Consider the following 25,037-nt stretch of genomic DNA (forward strand, 5'->3'; position numbering starts at 1 on the left):
AAAAATTATTTTGCGATATTGCTGACAAATGTACGATATTTAATAAATAAAGGTAACACACAAAACATTAAAAAAAGCTCCTATATGCATAATGTAAAATCTGGAAGCTTTCAAATTGTTTTACTATTATTTTCATATTTTGTGCTTTTTGGCACTTCTTTGTGTATGTTTTTTTGCAGTTAAATTTGCTTTATTATTATTATTTCAATAAATATGTGTAACCATGTGTTTCATAGTAATAGTGAAAGTTTTGCAAATTTATTTTATTAGGAAGCTTACGAACTCGTGATCCATTCCAAAATTTAGGATTTGGCTTTGGTAATTTTCCACAATTATTTGCTAATGATATGCAGGGAGGGTATGTATTGATTTTAAATTTTGATTTGTATATTGATAAATTTTAAATCAGTTTTTTCATAAAATTGTGCATTAAAAGTAAAAAATAAAAGCTTTGTTGTTATAATATTATACTTGTGAAAGAATTTCATTTAATATTAATGAAATCATATCAGATGTTTTTTAATTATTTCCCCAGCCTCAGGCTATATAAAATGTAGTTTCATTATATGATCCATAAAAGAATTTCTTAAAAATTATTGTTTTGTGTTAAATATAATTGCTAGGAACTTTTATTATAGATTTTAATAAAATTAAATTGCCTGTTTTACCTATCAATGTCTTTGATTGGTTGGCTGATAAAAGTATACTCTTTAATAGAAAATGTTAGTTAAACTGAACTTATGGGTTAATTAACTATGTACAAAAAATATAAATAAATATACTTACTTACTGTTCTGTCAACCATGAAACTGTTTTTGCACTTTCGTTTGATATAGCCCCAACTGATTCTTGATAAGCCACCTTTCATTTTTATGAACAAGGATATGAATTAGCTGTTATTGCTGTTTAGGCTAGTACAACATGCCGGACATAGACTAATTTAGAAGTCAAACAACAAAAATCTGCACTATAGTCACAAATTTTCCAGGACTAGTTTCGATGATTTAACCGAACCATCATCCTAGTCCTGGAAAATTTCCGAATATAATGCTGATTTTTGTTGTTTGACTTCTAAATTAGTTGTTATTGCTGTTTTTTCTTCTATTTTGAAGGAAAACATAATAATAATAATTAAAAATTGGATTTGGCCTCCAAGAGGAGCAAACAATGAATTATTTTCAAAGTTATGGGATCCTGCCATTAAAAAAAGTCTATTAACAGGTTGACTGCAGCGCACATTTGATGTGGTTTGCCCATGACGCCAACTTGAAATTTTTATTATGCGATGTATATTATGTTGAAATATTATCTACAGAAGATAATGTGAGTTATATAATCGTGTTTGATGCATTTTTTGTGGTGGGGGTTACCAGTGACACCCAAGGCGCTTTAGACCTTTATTGTGATTTATAATTTAAATTTTTTCAATTTATTATTCTTCAAACCATTATAGTAACAATAATGCTATTTTAAAATTTATGAGTATCGATATCTAATTATGTATTTTACTATTGGTCATGTCACCGGTAACCCCCACAGCAATCACTGTGTTAATGGTCACAGTGTGGTACATTATTTGAAAACAGATAAAGGAAAGTGTTTCAGCATGAACAGTTTTGATGAGAATATCCATTTAAAGAGTAATGTGGTTTGAGAGCAGTAGAATCAAATTTGCGAATGCGTTGCAGTTCAGTTTATTTACAGCTGATCAAAAGAGTTAATATATGTTGAATGGTAAGAAGAACAACTGGATATGGTTGATAGAACAGTAATAAATTTGAACAGTTAATCTGCAGAATGTACTTGTAGCATTCTAAACAAAACCTCCGGTAAAATCAGTGTCTAACAAAATATTGATGTCTTTTTTACAAAGCGAATAGAGTACTTTAACAATAGTGGCTGTTTGGTGGACTGTGTAGAGAGATTGACAAATGTTACATTGTAAGAGTTGCAATTGGAAATGCAGCGTAATTTACTGCATATCTTTGTTATTAAATAATGAAAAATTGTGTATATGTTTCTTTTCATTGTGGAAAAATGGCTCCACTTAGAGCCACCAAATTTTAAATTTTGAGTTTTTATTTATTTTCTGTTTTCTTAAAAATTAAATGAATTTTTGATTAACTGAAAAATTTAAAACTAATTTATTGCCTCTGTGCAAAGCATAAGATACTTATGTTTCAGATTTAATCGAACTCAGCTACAGAAAAAAAGGGTGTTGCCACTCGGCAAAACACTCAGCAATAAACTCAGTAATTTAAAAGAAATGTTTTGTCAGTTCCCAAATTTAAATATTTTTATTTTCTACACTGCAATATGCAGTCATTCGGCAAAGCATAAGACATTTTTCTTTCATATTTTTCTGTTATTATTTGGAAAACTAAGTGATTTAAAAGCAATGAATGCAGATTCATTTCAATCGTTATGAATTGGGCCCATGAAATTACATTAAATGGATTATATATTTTTTCTTTTGTTCAGTAATTATTTTAGGCAGCTAGTTATTACAAATATTTGTAGTTAATGTAGTAGTGATAGAAAGTATAATGCTGCAGTACATCCATTCAGGTTGTAAAACCTATTATTTAATAACTTTTTGAAAGAATTCAGTTTATTATGATTGTTATGGGGCTCAGGATCACATGAGACTTTCTTCATAATGTTTTAAAATTTTGTTTGTTATATTTTAAATTTTGTCATCTGAATTCAGGTTCAGCTATTGAATTTTATTTGTATGTGTGCACTCTGTATTTTATTTGCATCTTACCGCCTGAGTTTCCAAAGCCTTTTAATATACTGGAAATAATAATAAAAAGACAGGGTATGTAGCAGTCCTTACAAGTGCTTATAAGTCCTTATATTTAAAAATAAAATATAAAGGCTCTTATAGGTGCTTACTTTTTTCTTTAAAGCCCTTATTTTTTTGTTTTTAGTGCTTATTTTTTGCTTTTAGTGCTTTTTTTTTTAATCCTTTGTTTTTAATGAACGCGCATTTTTTTCCCGTAACAAAGCCGAAACTAAATAAACAACTTTTCTTCCTTATATGCAACGTCAGATGGTGAATCATAATCCCGGAAATAGCTTTCCTCCCTTTCTCTGCATTAACATAACCTTTGGAGTGCACGAAAAGTACAGACAGGTACCCGTCGTTCTATTGGTCAAAGAATTGCAAAAGCAGTAGAAAATTCCAGTACATTCGGCATTCTTTTCCTCCCACCCAAATACTGCACACGTTTGAATTTCTATCAAGATCTTAATAATTTGCATTCTCGTTCTGCTTGGTCAGTTCATATTCGTGTTTTTTATGATCATTATGCTTATATTATGAGCATATGTATGAATGTTTATAATAACATAGTTGCAGTAACTGCTGAAGTATAGTAAACTTCCAAAAATGGTTATGTTTTAACACAGATTAGCTTTCTAATGAATAACATTTGGAATGGCTTAAATAAAGGGAAAGTAATCGAATAGTCAAAATAATTTAATTTTTTTTGCCAATACATTATACAGTACGAAGATTGGGAGGTTCTCCCCTTTCTCCGCAAAATCTCGAATGTTGAAACTGTTACAGTTCGCTGCAAACGTTTTTTTTTTTTTTTTTTTTTTTCCACTTTCCAATCTGGATTGAATAGGACTAAAAGTTCTGCGGTCTACCAACCCAAGCGAAGAATGATTCTATTCCGGAAATTTAACGCCGTCTGTTGAAAATTAGAATGAAAAACACCCCAGTTATTTAGTTCTTTATTCTCCCAATACCGACAGCTGTTGATTCCGATTGCGTAATATCACGTAGGGAAGAATTACGGCGCATGTATTGCGCAATAACGTTTGCAATATTTTGCTGAGATAATTAATTTTGATGTTCTGTCTGAGATTTGTTTATGAACATTTTTTACTGTGCTTGCTAAGCAGAATATTTTTCAGTTCCATTTTTTTATTTTTATATGATGCACATATCAAAATGTCAAAAGCATTTATTTAGCGGAAAAATCTAAAGAGCGGCTACTATCTACCCCCTCTCTTCCGCTCCTCTTTTTCAAGTTACGCTCGACTGTTCGAATATTCGCCAATTTCCAAATATGCGGGTTAGTTAAGCTTTTTCTGTTAATTTACTGCATGAAGCAAATTTCTGTCTTCTGATTTCAGAAATGTTCCTCTTTTTACTTAAATTACTTTGCTTGCAATATCTTTTAAAGGAAAACTGATATACAATGAAAATTTAGAAAATGTTCAGAATTTAGATTTAAATTATTTAAATATCAGTACGAGTGGAAAAATAAATTGTATTTATTATTATGTTCCAAGCGAATACAATAAATATTCCTTATTATTATTTATTTTCTCTATTTTGAACTGAAATTTCATCATTAAATCTTGTAATATAGTTTAGTTCTGCATAGTTTTTTTTTTTTTTTCTCTCACTGTAAACTAGTTCTTTAAATTGAACTGTTATTTAAAATTTAAAAAAAAAGTAATTATTTTCCATGGTTGAGGTAATGCTTATTCTCTCTTAATAAATACTGCATTTCTCATATTTTAAATTACAAGTCTAATTTTTAAGGTTATGCAGTTGTGTATAATGTACGAGGGTAAGTTGGAAAATAAGTTTCCCCTGTCGACTGTGGTCAGAGTTGTGTATGAAAGTCAAAAAATAGAATGAGACATTAAAGATATGACATACCTTTATTTTTCCACATAGGTACCAAGTACATTGAGACATTTGTCATAGCGCTTGATAAGCTTCAAAAAGCCCTCCAGGAAAAAATCAGGGCTTTGCATATGGAAGAAGCGTTGAACGGCTTGTTTCACTTCAGTATTGCTTCCAAAGCGCCTTCCCCCGAGATTTTTCTTCAAAGCCGGAAACAGATGGAAGTCGCTTGGTGCAAGATCAGGACTGTATGGCGGATGGTGTAGGCGCTCCCAACGAAGAGTTGCAATATGGTTTTGCGTTGCCGTCGCTGAATGTGGTCTGGCATTGTCATCCAACAGCAGAACGCCAGATATGAGAAGGCCCGGCCGCTTTTTCCGAATCGCCTCTTTCAATTTCGACAGGGTGTCACAATATTGATGGTTCCAACCTCCAAAAAGTCCAGCAACAAAACTCCTTGGCCGTCCCAGAAAACTGTGAGGAGCACTTTACCTGCAGAGGGAGTTGTCTTGAACTTCTTTCGGACAGGTGATGACGGATATTTCCACTCCATAGATGCGGCCTTCGATTCTGGCGTGAAATGGTGGACCCACATTTCATCCCCCGTCACAATCCGAGACCGAAAGTCATTGCCATCTTCATGGTAACGCACGAGATGTTCCATCCTGACCCCCATGCGCTGTTCCTTGTGTGTCGAGGTCAATTGTCGGGGCACCCATCGTACTGACACTTTTCTGTATCGAAGAATGTCGTAGATGATGTTTTGAGCTCGCTCATGTGAGATTCCAAGTTCTTCCGCTACTTCATCAATGGTGATACGCTGGTTCGCTCTAATCATGTCATCCACCTTCCTGACATTTGCATCTGTAGTGGCCGTGCGCGTCCGTCCATCTCTCGGTATGTCCTCCACTTGCTGACGTCCATCACTGAATGTGCGACACCATCTCCGCACCATTGGCTTCGACATCACACCTGGCCCATAGACTTCCACGAGGCGGTTATGAATTTCTGTTCCTGATACTCCACGTGCCCATTCATAGCGGATAACCGCTCTCACTTCCTCCTTTGACCACGAATTCAAAACGCATCTTCTCTCCATACCTACCGGGGCTCAAATGAGAAGCTGGTCTCCGCTTTGCGCAGGCACTGCAACAGTGCCATCTGCTTGATTTGCAGCGACCTCTACCCAATGGTGTATCGGTGACTTGCGCGTTTTCCTGCTGTGTCGCCTTTTGCCCATAGCCGTTCAAAGCTTCTTCCATATGCAAAGCCCTGATTTTTTCCTGGAGGGCTTTTTGAAGCTTATCAAGCGATATGACAAATGTCTCAATGTACTTGGTACCTATGTGGAAAAATAAAGGTATGTGATATCTTTAATGTCTCATTCTATTTTTTGACATTCATACACAACACTGACCACAGTCGACAGGGGATACTTATTTTTCAACTTACTTACGTAATTAGACAGGTGCTTATTTTTTTCCTTAAAATGTGCTTGAAAAGTGCTTATAGGTGCTTATTTTTTTAACTAAAATGTGGCTATGAACCCTGAAAGATATTCGTCAGTATAATTAATAATTTTACTTTCCTTGCTGTGAAATTTAGGTACTTGGCTATTAATGCAACCACGTTAGGTCAATTTGGCAATTTTACTGATGAAAAGATAAATGTTACTTATTGGGTGCAAGTTGGTGGTTTTGCACTTTTTTTTTTTAATTTCCAAACTATCATTATTTTTTTTTTTTTTAAAGTCTAAACATTTTCATCATATGAAAAAAAAAATACTTTAGTGATTTAAAATATAAATTTCTATTTATTAAATAAGAATTACGTGGTACATTAAAAAAAAAAACTTAACATTCTTTTTCAAATCTTTTTTTGTACAATTTTACTCTCGAAGTACATAGTGATCTGTTTTCACTTTAAAAAAAAAAAATCTAAGAATTACGAATACTCTGCTTTGTGCAATGCTTGTGTGATGACTTCGTATTTTAATAAGGCACCATTTAGCAAGACGAAACGAACATTTATTAGGAAAATAGGATTCAAAGCATAATAATAACTCAGAGCAGTACGTCGCTCCTACCGCATAGTACAATCTACTACCTCCCTCTTCGGCCCACCAGCGGCCGAGCGGTAAAGTCGCTAAACACTGGTAGTTCGGTCCGAGGTTCGAATCCCGCGAACAGGGTGACTGCATGGGTGTTTTCGTGGTTTTCCCCGTGTGTAACGTGTATACGAGCCAGTTTCCCTTAGAAAGTCCTCCACGAAGGCATCCCTCCCTTAGGCAGATAGCCCTCGAGGCTTTGCCATAATCACACACACACACACACACCTCCCTCTTCCGAGACTAACATGCAACTCTCAGTAAATACATTAACCCTTCTTGGAGAAGCGCTACATGCGCCAAGCACGCTCTGTTGATCGCCAAACAGTCGCCAGATATCACATCCCCGTCATGAGATTGTTGTTGATATTATTTACAAATCAATCAGCAATCTGGAAACTAAAATCTAGCAACTGTTTGCGATCAACGAGAAAAAGAAAAAACTACATATACATTTATACATTCTACCCTAATTTTCAAATCTCAACTACTATAGACATTTGCAATGTAATACCTACAATTGCACATCAACTTACTACATAAACATATATAAACACAGATAACACATTTTTAACTTCACTTGTTCCGAACATTATTATTATTATTGTAACAATTTATCTATTCTTAACCCAAAGAAACCAAGCTGATATTTTTTCTTTTATAAACATGTTAAAATATACCCTAATATTATTCCAATGATGACAGTAAAATTATTAAACTTCTTATATATATATAATTATATTCTTAACGTTCTCTTTAATTAATGATGCTGCAGCATAATTTATAACCTTGGGAGACAAATATCTAAATTTACCACTTACCTCGAATATTTGTTGTCGAATAATTTTTCTATCTATTTCAAATTACATAAACATCTTATTTGCACAAAATTGTAAAATTATTAAGAAAAGCAAAGAAAAACTACCTAATCGTTAACTATACTAAATATTCATGACCGTGAACAGTAAATTAATGTTCAAAGTTCACAGGTGGGGAGTCTGGATAATACATCTGCGTTCAACAGTTTTTTTCCAGGGCAGTGTTCTATTTTGAGATTATATTGCTGCAAAGCTATGGCCCATCGTTGTAATTTGGAGGATTGCGGAGCATTTCTCACTATAAAGGCTAGAGGATTATGATCAGTCACAATTTTAACCGATGAATTGAATATCCAAGTTCAAACTTCTTCAATGCCCATACTATAGCATAAGCTTCATGCTCTATAGTCGGCCAGCTTTGTTGAGGTTTCGATAATTTCTTGCTCGCGTAGCAGATGGGAAATTGTTTCTCCCCCCTTTGCTGTGATAAACATGCACCTATTCCGATTTGGGATGCATCAGAATGAATAACAAACGGATCCTGCAGTGTTGGGGTGATCAACTCCATTAACATCGCTAATCGTTCCTTCAGTTGTTGAAATGTTAACTCATGAATTTCTTTCCATTCGAGTATTTCCGGTTGTTTATTTTTCGTGAGTTCTGTGAGTGGGTAGGCGACGTCTGCATACCCTGGGATATAATCACGATAATAATTACATAATCCTAACAGACTTTTAAGATTTCTTTTCTTTTTCGGCGTTTCCAGCTTCTTGATTGCCTCTATTTTCTCGGGATCTGGTTGATGTTTTCCTGATCCAATAATGTGTCCTAAATATTTAATTTGAGGTTTTGCAAACGAACATTTCTTCGAATTGATAATAAATCCAAGTGACTCTAGTTTGGTGAAAACTTTATCCAGATGTTGGAGATGAGTGTCAAAATCCGTGGAAAATATAGCTATGTCGTCAATATAGGCTCTTGAAAATTGTTGAAATTCTTTCAGTGTATTCATTACTCTTTGAATAGTTGCTCCTGCGTTCCTTAGTCCAAAGGGCAGCACTTTAATCTGATATTGACCTCGATGAGTTTTGAAGGATTGTACTCTTTACTTTGTTCCTCCATGGGAATTTCCCAATATCCTTTCAGTAAATCCAAAGTTGTTATGACGTTGGCTCTTCCTATACTGTACATTAAATCAATGGCGTTTTGCATAGGAAAGTCATCTGGCTTCGTCACTGCATTCAAAGCTCAATAATCTAAACACAATCTGATATTTCCATCTTTTTACTTCCTTGTACAAAGTAAAATGGAAATATTGTAATCACGAAAAGTATCAGGCAGCATACTTCAACGAAAATATCCATTTTGACCGCTGTCGAATGCAATTTAACGATGTTTTTGCGTGATATCTGTACGTAAGGACAGAATAAAATACTCTTTTCCTTCAAAAAAATTATAAAACTGCTTTGAAATTAATTCTGATGAGAATTTTTCGTGGCGTACGTATGTATCTCGCATAACTCAAAAACGAGTAGCCTCAGAACGTTGAAATTTTGTATATAGGACTGCTATAACATGTAGATGTGCACCTCGTATTTTGGTTGCAATCGGCCGCACCAAACGTATATAAATATATTTATATGTATGTCCACTCTGTTACCCGGCTCAGTGATCTCAGTTTCTTTACTCTTATATGTTTGTAAATTGTACATTTTTTGCTTTAAAAATGATTGAATTATGTTCTTTTTATCTTCCAGTTAAGGTTTTTATGCCTTTAGTAAATCTCTATGCAATATTTTTAGAATTATCAACAATTTTAAAGTTGTTTAAGTGCCGCTAAGCCTAATCCTTTTATTGATGGCGGCCATTGTTTGTTTACATTTGAAACAGCAGACTAGTGGATTTGTTACCAATCTAGAGAAACGTAGCTTTGCAACAACAAAGATAACACATTCATTTATTATTGCCAATTAAATCATGCTTAATTCTTTCTGGAATTTTTTGGAGGAAATAAGTGTTTGAGATTTACTTAGTAATTTTTAATATAGATATTTTGAGTTTTTATGTATTTTTGCCTTCTTGCGAAGTGAGAACTGAATTAATTAAATGAGAAATACTCAATCGTCTGTGAAAAACTGTTTCTTTTTGTTTTGTTTGCTTAATTTCTTTTATACATAGTTCTAGCTTTATTATAGTATTTGAATAGAATATGTGGCAATGATTAGATAATTCTTTAAATGATATACATTTTGTGCAATCTGAGTTATAATATGAATGAAATATAATACTGTTAAGTAAACCTAGCGCTGGAGTGTCGCTATGGTAAACAAAGTAAATTTTAAAGAATGCATTTATTCTATTGTGGTTTATGTGCTGTCGGCGAAGTAGGTTTAATTCAATGTAATAAGTTTAAATAAAATGCAAGAAAAAATGCGTATAATTTAATATTCCATACAAGGAAGTCATGTGGTGTACACATCAGATTTTTTGCGTACACAAACTGCTGGATGAGCTATTTCTGCATTACTTTCTTCTATTAGTCCCGATTTCAATAATTCTTCTACTTCTTCATCGACCTTCATTTTCAATGCTTCAGGAATCCTATAATGTAAGGTTTCTTCCTCTCCATATTGGGTATTAATCTAATTTTATGAGCTTCAACTTTAGCTATTTTCAGCTTTCCGGTGAATAGTGCTCGGTGTTTATTGATAAGAGATTGCGGATTCAAATTTTCTAAATTCAGATTTGCATCTATTTTAAAATCTTCCAGGGGGTCGAGATATCTTTTCCTGGCAAAGTTATAATTTCTCCAAATTGTTCTTCATTTTCAAATATCACTCCAACTGCATTGACGCTAGCTTGGAATTTTCTAATTTTATTTGCATGAACATGTTTGATATTTCCATCAGGTAGTTTTACTTTATAGGAATGAGATGGACAATGATTCACGATTTCTCCTGGTCCAGTCCATCGTGCATAGAGTTTGTTATTTGAATCTGGTATGAGTAAATAAACGTGTTCTCCGATTTGAAATTTTTTGGTATTGATTTCCGATTAAAGTATTCAGCATAGTTTTGTTGTTTATCACTTGCAATTAAATTGACTTGTTCAGCTGCTTGTTCTAACCTTATTTTTAAATGCTGTAAGTAATCTACTGCCGATTCACTTAGATTAGGTGGTATAGGTATATCTCCTGACCATGAAGACTTCAGTACTGCTAAAGGACCTCTTGGTTGTCTTCCATACATCAGCTGAAATGGTAAGACACCCGTGGTGCAGTTTGGTACTTCTCTGTATGCAAAGAGCAGGTATGGGATGTGCTTATCCCAATTCAAAGGATCAGTCCTGATGATATGATGTAACATTTGCTTGAAGGACTTGTTCCATCTTTCTACTAATCCATTTGAAGCACTGTAAGCAGGTGTAGAGAACCTAGTCTTTTCTGGAATTCTTTAGTTAATTTTGAAACAAAATTACTTCCGTTGTCACTGGCTATTGTATTAGGGATTCCTGTTCTCATGAAAATCTCCAAAAGCGTGTCGCAAGTGGCTTTTGCTGTCAAGCTTCTCAGAGGAGTGCCTTCTGGCCATCAGGAACGTTGATCTACCAGATATAACACATATTTGTGTTTCCTAGCAGAGGGAGGTTCAATAGGTCCTATAACGTCGATGTTAACTGTTTCGAAAGGTAATCCTGGCCTTCTGACCGGTGTGATGGGAATCTTGTCAGATCGCTTTTCTGGCTTGTTCATAATTAACTCCTTGAGTGTTTCGAAATCCTTTACTTCTCTTGACTTGCAGTAATAGTCCCATGTAGCTGTTAGTCGTGAAGCGAACTGGATATGCGTTTCGCCGGAATAACGTTTAGTTCTTCTGAAGTTTTCTAAACAGGTTTGAGGAATAGGTTGGTATTCCTTCAAAAGAAGAGTTTTCACTTTTTAGTAATTTTGCAGATCTTCCTCTTTTATATAAACAAGAACATTTGAAGCTTTTTCTCCAATTAATTTCAATAATATTTTCGATTTGTATTCTTCCAGAACCTTCTTGTGCTTAAATGCTCTTTGATAGAATCGAAAAATATCTTCCATGCTTCTGCTCTCTTCAGTACTGGTATAGTCAGTGTTTCTACTCCTTTGATCAGCTTGTCGAGGGAAATTTCGGTTTCTCGTTCTGTGTTTTAGATTGAAAGTATCATATTTCTACTTCCTTCATTTTGAGTTGCTCGAATCTTCTCTAATTCTATTTTGTGTTCTCTTTCTGTTTTTAATCTTTCTTCTTCCATTTCTTCTTTTCTTTTTCTATTCTCCACTGTAGTAATCAGAATTTCTTTTACGAAATCAGCATCTTCGATGTATTCCTTGCTATTCTAGAGTTTGTGTTTCAGTTCTGCCAGCTTCAAATCTGGGGATGCTTCTTCGCCAGTTTCCAATAGAACTGTTACTAAATCCTCTTTCTTTGCATTTTTGAACATTTCCTTCTATTTTCCTTTAGAATCAAGCTTTTTGAACTCTCGATTAAATAATTCTCATGTTTTTATTTCCTTTTGCAAATGTGCACTTCTTTTGTGAGTTAGGCTTAACTTTACTCCACTTCCGTTTTCACGCTCTGGTGATAACCTCTCTGGTGATCTCGTAAGAGAACGTGTTGTGATGGTTTAATAAGGCATCATTTAGCAAGACGTAACGAACATTTCTTAGGAAAATATCATTCAAAGCATAATAGTAACTCGGAGCAGTACGTCGCTCCTACCGCATAGTACAATCTACTGCCTTTCTCTTCCGAAGCTAACATGCAACTCTCAATAAATACATTAACCCTTCTTGGAGAAGAGCTACATGCACCAAGCACGCTCTGTTGATCGCCAAACAGTCGCCAGATATCACAGCTTGGCAATAGCATTTGTCTAGGAAACACATTTATGTTGTTGTTTCCTTTAGAAAATGTTCAGGAAAATTCTGTATTCTTGCAGTTTCTTCCTTTGCTGGCAAATTCCACAAGCTTATATTTTAAAACTAAGGCAACAATTTGTTAATGATACGAAAACTGACATTGCATGACTGAAGGATTCTTATGAGCTTAGTTGCGAAGAAAATGGTTATGTGCACAGATGCCAGAGTTTGGCAACTTCTGCTGAGGTAGTTGCATTAATATGTAAGAGTTGAAGTTTATTGCTTGCTCACAGTGTTTTCTATCAGATTAAGATTCTTTCTTACAGCCATTGTGAGTGTTGATTTGTAAATATTTTTGCTAAAAACTTTAATCTTAAGTTTGATCTGAATTATTTTGCCCCTGAAGAAGAGTGGCTTATATCAGATAATACTGAAAATTTAAATTTTCGTTCAAAACATTTGTGTAAATAGTTTTGAAATGCAATACTGTAACATATTTAGAATTTTATTCCTTGAATTTTTATATGAATTTGAATACATCTATCAAAGTAATTAAACCAGTTTAATATCAACAGAATATTTGCACTTTTACATTTTTATCTGGAAAAAGACTTGCAGGCTTTATTCTTATTATATAGAATTTTGAGATTTGGCATTCATGTTTTGGTATCCAAACTCGTATTAATTTCATTGGTATCATAAAAACTATTTTATAATATGTGTGTATTTTTAGTGTTTTTTTTTTTTTTTTTTTTTTTTTTTTTTTTTTTTTTTTTTTTTTTTTAAGGTTGAAATGTTTAAACGACTTCTTCTTTGTAATTAATTTTCCATAATAATTTTGTTTTCATGAAAAATATAGGAGTAAAATTGCTAACTGAATTTAATTAACTGTATATGGAAACGAAAAAAATAGCTTAAAATTTTAAATTTTCATTTAGCTCAGTGATATGTTGAATAATCAAAATGTCAGATTTCACTTTAAAATTTGAACTAAAGAGAATATTACAGGCTGTTAGAGTAAATGACAAAGAAACCAAAAACATATTTGTACAAATTGTGTTATAGTTTCTATTCATAAACTGAATAGCTTTTAAATCATCTATTACAGTGAAATTATAATATCACAAAAAATTGGAATTTTTTTCCCAGACAGTTAAGGAAGTTAAAAAAGTGCAAAATAATACTATCAAGTAATAAAAATATATTATAGACCATAAAACCAATAAACAGTCCACAAAAATATATTATAGACCATAAAACCAATAAACAGTCCACCCTTTAAAAAAAACAATAAATAATGAATTATTGTATTTTTTATTTTCTTGTAAAAATTATTTTATCTGCTTCATATTGTGTAGAGTTTCATTACCTTGTTATAAGCAGTTATTTGAAATTTTAAAATTTTCTAAACCTGTTTATGGAAAAAACTAAATGCAAATTTAGATGAGTGTATTTGGTGCTTAGCCAACCTGTTTTAAAATGTTTATTTGTAAAGTATAAAAACTGGAATGTCAGAATTTGAAAATTATTTGGATTATTTTTTGTTGTATGATTTTTACATAAATTTCACTATTTTCTTTTTTGTATTTTGGCACTGTGCATAAGTATATTTTAATATTACAGATTTCCTGATTTCACCAGTAGTTTTAATGCAACTGTGTCTACTGGCAATACACCAAGCGTCGGTGTTAGAAAAACTAGCACTTCTACTCGATTTGTAAATGGCAAGAAAATTGAAACAAAGAAGTATGTCAAAGTTGTTTCCTTAAGATATTTCATTGGTGTTATAAAACTGTTATATAGTTCGTTTTCAATTTTGAAGTGTTTGAATGACTTCTTACTACTTTTGAATTAATTTTCTATTATAATTTTATTTTCATGAAAAATGTAGGAGTGAAATTGCTAATTGAATTAACCTTATATGGAATCAAAGAAATTGTTTAAAATTTTTTTTTGTCTCATTTAACTCCCATATATGTTAATAATGAATTAATGTAAAAATGCCAGCTATTAATTTAGAATTTGAATGCAATATGAAAATATAACGAGCTGTTAAAGAGAAAATGACAAAGTAACCAATAACATGTTCGCACAAATTCTATCATAGTTTTTATTCACAAACTGAATAGCTTTTAAATAATTTATTATAGCAAAATTAGATACAATATCCCAGGCTTCTCTTCGCAGGAAAAATTGGAATTTTTTATTTGAGAATTAAATATTTTGGCGAATTTTGTATATCAAAGTGAAAAGTACCAGAGAATTTAATATTTGGGGGAATTTTTTATATCATAGTGAAAAGTACAATCTGATGCTTGATGTGTCATGCAGATCAAGACACATGAAAAAGAAAAGCCATATGTATACTGGTGCCTGTATTTTTGAAACCTCCATATGTATACTGGCCCTTGCATTTCTATAATCAAAATCAGTGGTAATTATTATTTGGTCATGGAAAGAAAGAAAACAAAATGTGGAGATATTTAATTTCAACTGAGATGAAAAAAATATATGACTAGAAAATAAACTGTTTTAGCTGAAGTGCACATTAATTCGGGAAAAAAAAAAAAAAAACTCTCAGTCAGTAAATTTTAATATACAATGCTGTTTAACAGATCGTTAGTTGTTTAAAGCAATGCTTTGATGGAATCGTTTTCGTGAATTAACCTTTTCCTAGTTCTGAAAAAAAATGAAATATTGGTTATAGATGCATCTAACAGTTTAAATTGCTGGTTAACTTAACACACAGGCACAAAGATATAATCATAAAGTACCATTTGATTGGAACAGAATTCTCCAGTGTTTGAGGGATGAAATGAGTAGTATGCCTATTTTGAAACTTAGAGAAGACTGGCAAGGCATTCCAAGAGGCAGTGTCACTTTTTGCTGTATTGTGTGTCCAGTCAAAGTTGAATTTTCCAGCTAGTAGATTCAGTAATGATGTGGTTAATATTATATACTTCAGTGACTTATCATACACATGTTTGAAGATGGGCCAGCCAGTGCTTGAGTTTTATTTAAACCATTCTTATCACAATGTCTGCAGTAAAAAAGAGTAAAGAAAGGGCAATAGTATGTACCAAACTTTTTATGGTATGACTTCATAATAAAGATATTCTTATCTTACTCAAGTCAATTATTTTGAGACATGAAAGTATGCTACCAGTAATCATGTTATCGTTAAAGTGCAGAAATAAGTTATTCTACAGATTATCTAAGGAATGTGCAGATTAACTAGGGTGATCTGTTAAAGTGCCCAAAATTGTTTCATTTCTTAAATTACCTACATACTGTGAAAATTACCTGGATAATATGAGCATTACCTACTAGGCACTCGCTAATCTGCACATTACCTATTAGGCACTCGTTAATCTGCACATTACCTATTAGGCAAGTAAAAAGTGAAAAGATGAAAGTAAGATCTTGGCGGAAACAAGAGCAAGATTTCTGTACCCTTAAATGAACATAATGTTATTTATTTTTCGATATCTAAAGAATCAAGTTAGTACAATCAATCATCGATCAATTAAAAAAACTATAATACAAAGAATCAAATGATTTAAAATATTATTAAAATAAGTGAAATGAATTTGCAAACTATATGATAAAATTATGCTTACTTAATAGTGCAATCTAAAGATTGGTGACACTTTCAATTACACAGCAACTGCTTTTTTTTTTTTTTTTTTTTTGTGACAAGCACGCATATTTGTGGTACATTTAAATTTGTAGTCACATTTTCTGAAACCCTGCCCAGTCCCAAGAAATTGTTTTATTGCTGTTTGACATAAAGATATTTCTACATCAGGGACATCTTATATCATTAAAAATCTCTCTTTGCAAAAATTGAATTCATATCTTGTATACAATTATTTTAAAATACCCATTTTAATACCAAGTTTATAAAAGCCATCCTTTGTTTTACTAAAAACCGCAGCTAAAGTCGAGTGGCTTTCAGTTTTTACTCTGTTTACATCGGGTATTTTAATTCTCACAGTGACACCTTCATTGACATTTGGGTTAGAGACTGCTAGTGGTTTCTTTTCTTGCTTTTCTAAACCTTTCTTGGCTTCATTATACCTTTTTCTTTTTTTTTTTTTTTTTTTTTATTTTTTCTTTTTTTTTTTTTGCAGATGTTGCATAATAATCCTTCCTCTTTAGGACTATTTCACCTCAAATTATGTAAACAAACATATCACATGATTTACACTTGTAAGCACCTGATGCTGCTTTGGAGCAAACAATAGACCATGTTTTGTATAATCCTCTTTACAGGTTTTGTACAAAACTGTGATGGTGATTCCTCTGAAATTGAGGGTAACTCGGTGATGACTTCTTCAACATGTAAAGGTGATTCCTTGCAGGTGCAGGGTAACTGAATATTCTTCATAACTGTATCCTCAATCAACAGTATAGCAGGCAATTTAAGATTACTATCAATAAATTTTTGTATTTCCAAAGATGATTTTGTGAAAGCAGGGGATAATGGAAATGTCCTCTTTAGTATGATTTGATTGTGATCCCATAGTCACAGTCTGTTGTGAATCTTCTGATTTTTTCAGTCTTCTTCAGGATTTATCAAATATAATACACTTTGTGATATAATAGAAAAAGACAGTCTCACTTTTGCGGGACAACCAAGCATGGCTTCGTATGAATTCTTTTAATCACAGAATGTTGGGCATGATTCTTCATGTACTTCTTCTTCTACAAATCACATGCAATCATTCCACTTGTTAGCTTGTTTATCAGCCATCAAAATTTTCAATTGATTTATCAGTCATTTGTTTGAATCCATTAAATTTTTGCTTCTTGAAAATTGTCTTCTGTTTCCACTCTTCTAATTCATTGTATTTTTGGTGTTGATGAGAGGAAGTGTTGAATTCGATATGCGAATTCAAGAAAGTTAAAAAAATTTTAGAGCAGTAGTGTTCAGGAACAAATCGCAAATACATCTAACGTCGAAAAATTCACCTTTTCCCATTAGAATCACTTGAAACGGAGTTACGAGTCTTGTAGATCTCACCATTTCTTGAAGCTCTTCTGGAACCATGCACTTGCTCACTCTCTTCTGTTTTGCTATAACACCAAAGTCTCTATCACATGGCATGTAGGAATGGCTAGAAACAAGAAATTTAAGGTCGATTATTTCATAATAGCCTTTCAGGACAAGAAATGCAATCATTATTAGCACCATGCGATTCTTATTCTGTTCGGCACAGTTGTCACACCATATTTCTAAATGTTTTCTAGGAGTGAATCCTGATGTCAGAAACTTTGGAAAGACATGAACTTACTTCATTTCCTCCATGTCCAGTAATCATCTCATGGCACATACACTTGTAACTTGTTGAACTGCTTCCTACACATATGCAAAGGTTGTAATTTGATAACTGTCTTGAATAAAACATGTTACTCTGGGTGAGGGTCGGCATAAACAACACTTGTTGCATGTCAATAGCAACTGCGCGAGAAGGATACGGACTGTTAAGAAACGAAACAGAGAGCAAATGCAATGCTCTGTCAGCTTTTCGTTGATGAAGTTCCCTCTTACCTATTAGCAGCAGTTTTGCAACTCCAGGAGCTATTTTTATTTGTGCAGTGAATTTGTCACATATACGGCAAGTATCGGTTCATGGCCTCTTGAAACTAAGCTTCAGAAAGTCCTTGAAAACTCTTTGGTAATATCTTTAATCTATTTGAACTGCAGGGTATTTTTTTTAAATGCTACGTGCATTCGTGTATATTCAAATCTGGGCTTAAATATTCCTTTGAAGATTTGTTGTGGCTATAATGGCTTTTCTCATGAGGAAATGAAAGGATGTGTTCCTTTATCAAGCCCCTGTCATCAGTTGTATATTTCAGGTGACAAGATTGTACATTTTTCCCCGTAACCATCCCTGAATACGATATCTCCTTTTTTTAGGTGATTTAAAATGCCTTTATTTCTCTTTTTAGAAATATCAAATATTAATCTAAAAGTATTATTAAAACTAAACTCAGTGGCTCAAACAGCCCCAATGGGCCAAGGCCTGCAGTGCCCCAAAATCTGCTTTCTTGACCGTGGGCACCAGGGTGCGTAACAGCTTGTCGCAGGCCCCCAGTGTTTAGTCCCCAAGCGAACTTGGTACTTATTTTATTGACCCAAAGGATGAAAGGCTAAGTTGACCTTGCCCAGCCTGGGTTTCGAACCCCGGACAAAAGTATTATTAAAAACCTGAATAGAGCCATTGGCTGATGGGACTGTATATGTCACCAACGTTTGCCATCTGCTGTTACTTGCATCAATGTAAGTTCTGTGCCATCTTCTCCCGATTGCTGTCAAATGCACTCAGCTCATCAAATAAGTATTTTGAGCTTTGTGGGTAAGCGAGTGGAACTTGGTGTGCAGTTTTGAGGATGTCACTGGACGACAATCTCTTGCACAAATATTTACACTTACAGGTTGCCTGAAACAAGACGAAATAAGTAAAAAAGTGGTTTTATTCAGTACAAAGTCAAGGTTAGCCATCTTCAATATTATTTCTACAACAATAAATAAACCAACACTTGCCTTTTTGAGGTAGGAAAAACTCAGTTTCCCGTTTCGGCATTTTTCAGTTAATGCAGATTGGCAGGAGATTAAAGTTATTCTGCGCGAGTTTTTCTGTTACCTCTTTTTCAATGCCAAGCATTTGGTGGATACCCCCCCAACCCCATCTTCCAGCAACGACTGAAACTAGACAGAGTTCGTTTGGCACTTGCCTCTTTTTCAATGCTATTGTCGTTGGGACATAGATTAGTTTCAGTGAAAAAATGCAGTCTCACAAATTTTGGCACTTACCTCATTTTCATCGTCAACCCCTCTGTTGATATTCCTAGTGGCAGTATCAGCTGTTTAAACATCTAGCTACAGTTTCATTGGTGTTTATCTGTACTGTTAATTGTATATTATTTTGTATATTTGTTAATTGTATAAAATATATTGTAATTATTTCATTGGTGTTTATCTACTGTTGTATAGTGGGTACTGCCTTATAAAATCAACCATTTATTGAAATCAAAACCCAAGGAATAAATTCAAATGACTACAATATCATTGTAAAACAACTGCTTAATAAAATCAACACCACCCCTTATAAAAATCAAATCGCTTTTAAAATTGTGAAGTTGAAACCCCAACTTCGTCTTTCAAGTTTTCAAAATCAACTTTCACTTTCATATGTGAAGGTGCAAATGCCAGAATTTTGTTATCTGAAATTGTCAAAACAACCAAGTTTGTGTTTCAAAGTCGCTAGGCCGATTTGCTTTTACACGTAGAGCTGCAGATACTAGACTTTTCTTATCTGGACCAGTTTGAGGTGAGTCGCAGATTTGTCGGAACTGGGTGTGACCAGTTGGAGAAAGGGGAAACGTTAAAAAAAAGGTGAAGAAGAATTTTTTTTTAATTTGTCTTTTTTTGCTCACACAGTTCACCCAATCCACATCATGCTTTTATTGTTTAGTCATGCCTCAGAATGTCCAAATGCAAGAATTAGGGCTTGAAAGATAAAAAGAATTGTTGAAGCAGTATGATGCTTTGTCAAAATGCATCCAATGTGAAGCTTCTACACAACTCAGAATTTCACAATCTGCATTATGTATGTTGTTGAAAAGAAAGGAGGCAATTTCAAATGAAATGAGAGCAATGCAAGTGTCTCTCGTAAGCAGTCTCATAGGTCGAAAGTCTACCAATGTACAAACTGCCCTCTTGGAGTGGTTTCAAAATGCCAGGAACACCTTCACCACGATGTTGTGAGAAATCCTTTTAAAAGGCAACAGAATTCACCAAAATGTTATCAGAGGATTTGTTTGTCTATACTTCTAGATGGCTCACAAGATGGAAAGAAACAATATCGTTTTCAGAAAAATTACGTTGTGAGAGAGAAGATGCAGACTGTAATGAAGCCGGTAATTGGATAGAAAAGAGTTTTGCAAGAATGCATACCACATTAAATTTTAAAACTGATGAGACAGGTTTTTATTATCGGGTCCCGACCTCAGCACACTTTAATGTTTAACCGTTTGAGTCCGGCGAAGCGCTGTCGCACTTCACTTGTTGTATGCCAAAAATACGTCGCAGTGCGATATCGCTTCTCTTGTTTTGTATCGAGAATGCAAAGATGCTGCTGTTGATTAGTATACTTTACGCAATTATTGAGAGCAGTTGTTTTATAGGAATTGGAAATTGTTTTTGGTACTTTTCCATTTTGCCGGCGCAAACGATAAAGTCGCCAATAATGGTACAACTGATGCCAAACGGAATATCTTTGCTGGTAACCTTTTACGCCTCATTTTCAAAACAAGTCGCAACAATTTCATCCCAGATTGAATGTTTCTTTCAATACTGGCATACAATTACATGGAATATTTACAAAGAAAGTAAAATTTATGCCCTAAGACCATTTGCGGTAATTAAGTCAATTAGGATGCAATCACACCGCTCACCCGAAGGCGAAACTATAGGCAAAATCAAGGGTTAATTTCATCAGTTCTAATGAGAATGCACTAGCGAAGTAAAGCTCTGCGGTTTTACATAATTTCTAAGTAAGCTATTTGAACGAATTGAAATAATTCTTGCATTTAAACTTGTATTTCAAATTAAGATTTAACTTGAAATTAATATAGATAATTACTGAGAGAATTAGATTTTTGTAGCGTAGTTTACGTGAGATGAGATCACTTGGGGTCACGCAATATGAACCGGCGAATCAGGATGTTGAACCATGAAAGCATAGTAAATTCTTAAATTAATATCTTTTTACAAATTTGTTGTCTTTATTTATTGGCTTTTTACAAAATTATAAACCATATTAAAAAGTTTATGCTTTCAAAATAAAAAATTCTTAGAACTAACATTTGTTAAAAATTTTTTATGCGTATACTGTATGTTGTCGGCAACAAAGTCTGCTTGGCGAGATTTGCACCGGCGAAACGGAAAAGTACCATTGTTTTCATTCTTTTACTGATTCTTATACTGATAATTACGAAATAACCCATGTCAAGTTTTGATTCATTTGAAAGTGACTATGTTATGAGAAGTGATAATGAAGAGTATAGTAATGACCTTGAAGGTGATAGTGGAAGTGACATCATCATTTGTTCTAAGAGATTATGAGTTATTAGTGATAGCAGTGATGATGATTGTTATCTCTATAATCCATAATTTTATTTGGGAGAGCTTTCGATTTGTATATTCGATTCAAATCACTACTTCAATTAAGTCTTATTGACTTTTATTTATGTGCATCTTTTATATTACAATATATACATAATTCGAGATTAATTTCAAATCAAAAGATGGGGATTACCCCCCCCCCTTCGTATCAAATTCTATCAAGAGAAACCGAGTGAGCGACTGCTCTCTTCCAAGTTAGTTTTCGACTCCTCGTTGCCACTGCCAGAAGAGAAACTTTCACTCATTTCGCGTTCAAGTTGTAACATTTCTCCCACCTTTTGATATTTGACAAAGTATGAAAAAATCAAAACAATTGTGAAATGAAAATTGAAATAAGAATATAAGATGAGTAATTTAAATCTTACAAAAAATTAACAATTTTGTCTAGGTGTAACAAATATCTTGAATATTTTTAAACTTACTTAATATTCTGCAAACTTACATTCTTTAAACAACAGGCAAAAAAATTCTTTTTGAAAAATACTAGTAAAGAGATTAATTCACTAAACTGGAAAATCAAATTGTATACAAAAATTAAAATCAAAGAAAGGAATAAAGAAAACAAATAATAATGGTACTGAAAACAAAATTAAACTAATTAAAGTACTTTGGTTTCATAATTTTTCTGCCATATCTACTAAAATGAATGTTTTTATCGGAATTTTCAAGTTCACAGTCTTTATCAATTACTAAATCATTCCTTTTACCAGTATTTCTCAAAGATGTGGATGATTCAGTAGTTTTAAGCTCGAAGATAGGTTCTTTATTGTCTATCTCCATTGGAAGTACTCTTTGAACTGGTCTTAACAGTTCACCACTAGATGTTTTTACTTTCACCACTCTGATGTCGTTGTCTTTTCCAGGCTATGTTTCGATCACACAACCCATAGGCCAGTCTGTTCTTTTTCTTTTATCGTCCTGTACAAACACTAAATCACCTTTCTTCGTGAAGGTACAGTCTTTGGTTGATGTACTAACAGACCAAGATATTCATCTCTAAATCTTTTACGAAATTCCACACGTAACTTTTGGTGGTATCGCCATCTTTTCGATAAATTGATTTTATCCAAAGTGTCCAGATCCAGAACACCTGCAGTTCGCACATCCTGAATAAACATAGATGGAGTGAGTGCACATAAATCGGTGGAATCTTCTGACTCATATGTTAATGGTCTGGAGTTGATATTTGCTTCTGCATCACATAGGGTAGTTAACATTTCTTCATATGAAAGTAATACTTTTCCCAGGACTCTTCTCAATAATTTCTTGATCATCTGAACCAGTCTCTCCCACCAGCCGCCCCACCATGCTGCAGTTGGTGTATTTAACTTCCACTGAATTTTCATTATCGAAGAACTTCTGATAATTTGGTTCCAGTCAACAGATCATAGCAAATTCCTTGCCCCTACAAAATTTGTGCCATTATTGCTGTATACTATTCTAGGCCGTACTCTTCGTGCTATGAATCTTCTAAAAGTAAAAAGCAAGATTCAAGCTTTTCTATTTTCTTTTAAATAAAGTGATCCTGTTACATCAACACCTGTCACCTCAAATGCATAAGCATCTCTGGCTCGATCTTCTGGGAGAGGACAAGGCACTGTATCAGGAGCTTTCACCAAGTGTCTCTTGCACCGAACACACTTCGATATGACACCTCGTACTGTTTTTCTTCCTTTTATTATCCAAAATTTTTGACGAATATTGGTCAAAAGAACTTGAGCATGTAAAAGTTGTAAATGGTAGTCTTGTATCATTCTTTCTACTAATTCATGTTTGGCTGGAAGTACAATGGGGCACCGGAAGTTTTCATCATCATGTCTTCTCAAAATGTTCATTTTATATCTTATAATCCCTTCTTCATCTCTGAAAGTAAAATGTCCCTTCAACTGTTCTTCACTAGAGAATGCTTCTTGTTGAATGATCTTCACCAGTTTCTTCTCAGCAATGTCCAATTCTTCAACACTCTGGGTTTTGCCATAATTTCTTCCTCCACGTCTACAATTATTTATGAATCTTGGAATCCAAGAAATCATTCTCACAATTTTAAACTTGAAAAGTAAATCAGATACCATTTTTCAGCGGTGATATTAGCCAAAGTCGAAATAATGTTCTTTCACTTTTCTTTCATAATTTCTTCTTCGTTAGTAATCACTTCACTAGTTGGCCACTCTTCATCGTTCTTCATAAGCCATTCTGGCCCTTGCCACCAGCGAGATTTCACAAAACTCTTAATCAAACATCCTCGTGATGGTATATCTGCTGGATTCGAATTTCCTGGAATGTGACGCTATTCAGATTCCGATGACAATTTTCGTATCTCTTTTACTCTATTTGTGACAAATGGCACCCAATGGTCATCTCTTTGGATCCAAGAAAGTGCAGTACTCGAATCTGTCCAATAGTTCCTTGGAACGTTGTCTAATTTGAGTGTTTGTAAAGCAAGAGCTGCGAGTCTTGACTCCTATACAGCAAGATAATAATTCTAGACGATTTATGGTCATTTTTCTTAATGGACTCGCTCTACTTTTAGATAGAAGAAAATACACCAATACATTTTCACTTGTTTCCTTTCTTAAATAAATCACACATTCTTAAGGCTTGTTTACTTTTGTCCCAGAACGTATGAAGTCTAAGACATTCATTTCCATTTATATCTAAAGCCCTTGGAATTCTAACACTGGATAAAAGCGACAAATCATCAATCCACGAATAGAACACTTTTCCTAAGTCTTCGGGTATATTTGTATCCCAACCAATTTTTAACAACCATGTCTTTTGTATGAGTAGTTTAGGTGTTAGCATTATAGGGCAGAGAAAACCCATGGGGTTGAAAATGCGATGTACCTCAGACAATATATTTCTTCTAGTAAGATTTACTGGTTTGTCAGTAGCTGTCTTCACCTCATAGAAAAGGCTATCATCTTCCTTATCCCATAAAATTCCCAACACAGGAGTAGGTTCTATACTGTCTTCAGACTTCAAAAGAGAAGTGTCCTCCCACCCTCTCAGATCGAATGACGCAGAATCTAATATCTGGTTCGATTCCTCGATGAATCGCGTGTCTCTTCATCAGGAACAGATGTAATGCAATTATCTACGTAGAATGATTCTTTTAAATTTTCTGCTGTTTCAGGATATTTAGACGAATTTAGATCAATGTGGTGGCTTAATACAGCAGCCAATAAGAAGGGACTGCAAGTCAATCCAAAAACAACACATTTATGTCTAAAAACTCTAAGTTCCTCCTTGTCAAAGTCTTTCCACCATAAAAATTGTAAGAAATCTCGATCACTCTTATTCACTGACATTTGCAAAAAGCCTTTCTTATGTCTGAAATAACTCCTATTGTATTCTTGCGAAATCTTAAAATTATAGGA

At 33.6% G+C, this 25,037-nt stretch overlaps 1 protein-coding gene across 1 annotated transcript in view; it reads left to right on the forward strand.

Annotated features, from left to right (window-relative positions):
* The window catches only part of LOC118198546 (dnaJ homolog subfamily B member 6-B-like), a 53,453-nt gene that overhangs the window by 13,998 nt on the left and 14,418 nt on the right, over window positions 1-25,037 (forward strand). Inside the window, exons 5-6 of the mRNA XM_085818875.1 lie at window positions 271-358; window positions 14,088-14,210. Of these exons, the coding sequence (XP_085675001.1) occupies window positions 271-358; window positions 14,088-14,210 (211 nt within the window). The remainder of the gene's footprint in view (window positions 1-270; window positions 359-14,087; window positions 14,211-25,037) is intronic.

This window comes from Stegodyphus dumicola, chromosome 6, assembly GCF_044657685.1.
Source record: "Stegodyphus dumicola isolate Sdum_Otavi_A_Nest chromosome 6, ASM4465768v1".
Classification (NCBI taxonomy): Eukaryota; Metazoa; Arthropoda; class Arachnida; order Araneae; family Eresidae; genus Stegodyphus; species Stegodyphus dumicola.